The sequence below is a fragment of the Dendrobium catenatum genome, unplaced genomic scaffold (genome assembly GCF_001605985.2).
Source record: "Dendrobium catenatum unplaced genomic scaffold, ASM160598v2 fragScaff_scaffold_1242, whole genome shotgun sequence".
NCBI lineage: Eukaryota > Viridiplantae > Streptophyta > Magnoliopsida > Asparagales > Orchidaceae > Dendrobium > Dendrobium catenatum.
The window spans coordinates 333,361-338,171 of NW_021319704.1; the positions used below are offsets into that span (position 1 = coordinate 333,361).

General features: G+C 41.7%; 1 protein-coding gene across 1 annotated transcript; it reads right to left on the bottom strand.

Moving 5' to 3' along the window:
* Positions 1–702: 702 nt before the first annotated feature.
* Positions 703–1,689, bottom strand: LOC110105325 (B-box zinc finger protein 21-like). The gene is made up of 2 exons (XM_020834773.2): positions 1,153–1,689; positions 703–1,035 (listed from the first exon to the last, which is right to left on the bottom strand). The coding sequence occupies exons 1-2, from the start codon at positions 1,603–1,605 to the stop codon at positions 808–810; spliced, it is 681 nt and encodes a 226-aa protein (XP_020690432.1). The 5' UTR covers positions 1,606–1,689; the 3' UTR covers positions 703–807.
* Between the last annotated feature and the right edge of the window lie 3,122 nt (positions 1,690–4,811).

The following is a 4,811-nucleotide window of genomic DNA, read 5'->3' on the forward strand; positions in this document are numbered from 1 at the left end:
ATTGTGAATGATGCAAGGAAGCACCCCTTTTAATCTGTTAGCTACCAGCTTGGCCATAATCTTATACAAAACATTACACAGAGAGATCGGTCTATAATCAGAGATGGTAGATACATGAGTACCTTTGGGGATTAAAACCAAAGCCGTAGCTTTAACGCTTCTAGGAAGATTACCAGTATTGTAAAATTCTAAAACAGCTCTGTAAATGTGAGGCCCAGTAATATGCCAAGTTTTCTTGTAGAAGGCAAACGTGAAACCGTCGGGGCCAGGGGCAGAGGAATCACACCCATCAAAAACCACCTTTTTAACCTCCTCAAAGGAAAAAGGTCTGATTAAAGGGTTAATCATATCCTGAGCAATACAACCACCAGAATTGATGGAATAGTTTAAAGCATTGATGGGTAAAGGGGCATTAAATAACTTCTTAAAGTGGTTGATGCAGGCAGAAGCGATGTCCTGAGGAGAGGAATAAGAACCCTGATCATCAGAAATTTCATGAATATTGTTGTGATTCCTCCTAGCACGAATCTTGGCATAAAGGAAGCCTAAATCATCTTCCCCTTGAGAGAGCCATCTAGCTTTTGCACGTTGGGAGATCCAGGAAGCCCAAGAGGCTTGGAGAATTCTAAAATTATTTTTCAATAAATTATAAAAACTTTCGTAAGAATAAGAAGAAAAATCCAAAAATTGTAGACTGTCCAGTATCAAAAAAGTATGCCAAATAAGTGCACATAATTTCTGTTTTCTTAAATCAGAACAATACTTTTCTTCTAAACTAAAAAAAAAAAAATGAGATTCAAAACTTACTTAGATCGGAGGGCTGCAGGATGCCGAAGATACACGGCCTTCGGTGCGGGCAGAATCCGCATACAACGGAGCAGCCGACTGGAGGAAGAATCTCCGATGATCGTTTGAGCGGCGCGAAGAGGCCGACGGGTGGATAGCGTTTTCATCAGCGGCAAATAGGGAAGGAAGTGGAGTCTGACTAGGCAGATCAAGGCGGCTCCGCTGGGAAAAGGGGCAAGAGTGATCGTTCTGCATACAAGACAATTCCGCTTCAGCAACTCCTTTGAAGTAACAGAAAAGATGCGAAGAAGCGTTTCGAACGACAATCGAAGCATTTTTCATACAATTTCAATTATTTTCTTCTACCTCTGAGCTGAGATCCGCGTTCTCTCTGATCCGCTTCAGGCAATTGCTCGTTGCCTTTCCCGGAGACAGCGACGATGACTCCTCTCCGCTTGATGAACTCGCGGTCGCAGGCGGCGTCAGCCTCCACGGAACCACCTGGTAATCCTCCTGCTCCTCCTCATCCATATCGGCGTCTTCACCGTCAACGTCGTCCTCGTCCTGCTCTTCACCGTCTGGCGACGCCTTGTCAATGGCTGTGCAACGATCACAGGCCGAGATGATGGGGCTTAGCCGAGCCCCGGTCGCTCGCCACGCTGTCGGGCTCTGGCATCTCCGACAGAGAAGCACACGTGGGTGGCGCTCAACCAGGAAATTTGCTCCGTGGACCTTTGCATCACAATCCCAGCACAAGCTCGCCTGATCCGATTCACAGTACATCCTCGCTTCCCTGCCGCATAGCTCGCACCTTTTCATTCCTCTCTCTCTCTCTCTCTGCCCTCCTTCGATCAAAAGCCCTCCAATCTCTTGATCCCTACTGTTTAGGAAAGATGGAAGAAGAACAAACGAAGCGGAGCACCTTGTTCCCGTTAATATCCTTCCTTTTTAGTTTCCGAAATGACGGTATTAACCCTGACGCCGCTAGCGTCTTATCACCTCTGGACCTATGGTGCACCGGTTTTTTTTTTTTAATGTTGAGGGCTATGGTTTACGTTCGTTTTAAAATAATTGAATAATTACCCAAAAATTTTGAATAAAACAAAATTTAAGGACTTATCACTCATATATAAAATAAATTTGAAAAATATGTGATTTTTATTTACATTGAAGAATATATTTATTTGATATTTACTAAATAATTTATTATTAATTGAAAATATATTTATTTTTCCTTGATTTATTTTATATTATTGTTGCAAGCTAGAATATACGCGACGATAGAGTTATGATCTTCGTCTTAGTGTTGCACGGATATCCAACTCACACACAGAGAATACAAGATTTATACATGGAAAACTTTATAAAGGGGAAAACCATGGAGCCTAGACCAGTTGAAAATGATTCCATTAGAATCTGAGTATGTTACAGTGGGTTGCCTCGCCCCCAAGGACGATCAGATTAAAAATATCAATAGTATGATTGATGTCAGGGGTAAATAAAAGTACGACATCACTTGACGGTCTAGTGGAACTTCAAGGTCACCCGGTGATACTGGCAGAATTCCGACATCAGTTGGAAGTTCATGTGTCGTTAGCAAAACCCTGGTGTTCGTAGATGTCTCGAAAGAACTCTAGGCATTAGGTGGTCGTTCAGCGGAACTCAGAGCCTCAGGCGATCATCCGACGAAACTCTGGCGTCAAGTGGCAGTCCAATAGAACTCTGGGCATCAAGCTATGGTACGATGGAGCTTAGAACGTCAGATGGTGGTTTGGCGAAGCTCAAAACGTCAAGTGGTGGTCCGACGTAACTTAGAGCGTCAGGCGGTGGTGCGATAGAGCTTAGAATGTCAGTTGATGGTCTGACGGAGCTCAGGCCGTCAAGCGGTGGTCTGACGGAGCTTAGGACATTAGGTGGTGGTTTGACGGAGCTTAGGATGTTAGATGGTGGTCAGACATAACTTAAGACGTCAGGTGGTAGTCCGGGGGAGCTCCGGGAAGTGGTCGAGGAGGTAAGGAGGCAAGAGTAATCTCCGATCTCTCTATTGAATCCTTTGACTTAGGGGTTCCTTTTCAAGAGGAAGAAGTGGTCTATTAATAGATTTCCTAGAATGGCATAGCCCGCAAATAAGAGGAAAATCAAGGGTTAATAAAGAGTGATTTGGATGGACGTCTGATGTTGAATCCCTTGATCGTGTGCCGTTCATTAGACATTTTGAAAGTCTTAATGATGTCGGAAATCCACGATCTTGGGCTTGTTGGATTCATCTCGTCGAGCCGCTTGATTTGAATATAAGAATGTCACATTTGGTAAACTAAATGGTGGTTTGATGTAAAGGCCATTTTTCTCCCAGGATCGTCCGGGACGAAGTTGGATCGTCCCGGGACGATCGGTACAGGTTGTGCGGGAAATGTTTCTGGCTGCATGGTTCGTATGGACGAAATTTGGATCGTATGGACGAAAAATTTTACAGAGCCAAGTCGTCCAGGGACATTAATTAATCTCGTCTGGACGAAATTCGTTCAGAGCCGAATCGTCCCGGGACGAAGTTGCGATCGTCCGGGACGATCCGTCTGGATATATATAGAAATGAGATATTTTGAAGAGAGAGAAAAGTCCATGAAAGAGAAAATCAAAGGAAAAAGAAGGAAAAGTGATTTTTGGGCGACTCCGGTCCGTTTTCGTCCGTTGCTGTAGTTAAAGAAGTTGACTGACTCGAGGTAAGGCTCATTCCACCTTTCTAAATTTTCAGAAACGAGGATTTTGACGAGTTTTCTGTTTTGAATTTTGTTTCCGTTAGCAAATTTTGGGTATTATTTTCTTTTGACAAAGGTTTTACCGTGTAACTTTTGGTATGTCTTTGAGATGATAATTGCGCACGTTTTGAGTATTTTCTGGAAGATTTTTACCGGATATTTTGGATTATGCGGTGTTTTAAGCAAACGACAAATTATCAGGATGTTGAAAAATGTTTTGTCAGTACAATGAAAGTCTTATAATGTTGTTGTGAATGTTCTGTGGTAATTTGGAAAATTTCTGAATCTGTGAATTTTGTGTAAATTTCGTATATTGCCGTTATGCCGCTGAATTTTCGTACGATTTCTGAATTTTCTGAAATGAGATGATTGAATGAATTGATTAATTATATGCTATCGGAAGGGAGTTATAAAGGGCCGGAATCCTATGTGATTCCGTTGTCTGGGTCAGGGAGTTCTGAATTCTGAAACGAGCTCTGAAATCTGAAAATAAGTTCTGTTCCGGAACCTCTGATATCTGTTCTGTTCTGTTATGGTGCTATAAGCACAACGGGAGACATAAGGGGTCAGAATCCGTTGAGATTTTGTCTGTGTCAGGGAAGGGAGGCATAAGGGGCCAGAATCCATTGAGATTCTGTCTGTGTCAGGGATATCTGAAATCTGATGTTATATGAAATCTGTTGTTTAATAGTTGATAATCTGTTATGTGACTTATCTGATCTATTTTATGAATTATCTGGTTAGAATTATCTGATATGAATATGAATTTATCTGAATTCTGATTTCTGTACGATTTTGATTATCCCGTACGATTTTGTCTGCTCTGTGACTTACAAACGCTTTATGATATCCGTTCTGAACTCTGATTCAAAATGATTTCAGTTTTCTGTATCCGTAAGCTAATTTCTGATTGATTAAGTATCTGTTCTGTCTATTGCATGATTTCTGTGCGATTGTTCGAATTCCGTACTGATACGATTTATGTTGTGAGTTTCTGATGATTTTGATTGGTGATTGATGTCTTGCTGAGCTGTTAGCTCATCCTTGTTTTCTACGTGATTTTCAGGTTCTTGGAAAGGGAAGGAAGTCGTTGATTAGCGGTCCAGAGTCTGATCTATGATTAGGTATTTTGTACTTTTGATTTTTGTACAGTCATGGCTTTTCTGTTCTGTTATGTTCTTTCTGTCCGTAAGCCATGTACTATATCTGTATATGATTATTTTGGTGAAAGAAAAGATAGATGAACTGCGCTGTATTTGGATATTTTTA

Coding starts and splice junctions, on each gene's coding strand:
- LOC110105325 (XM_020834773.2), bottom strand. CDS start 1,605: ATGAAAAGGTGCGAGCTATGCGGCAGGGAAGCGAGGATGTACTGTGAA. Junction 1,036..1,152: donor ACGCGGATCTCAGCTCAGAG/GTAGAAGAAAAT, acceptor TCTTGTATGCAG/AACGATCACTCTTGCCCCTT.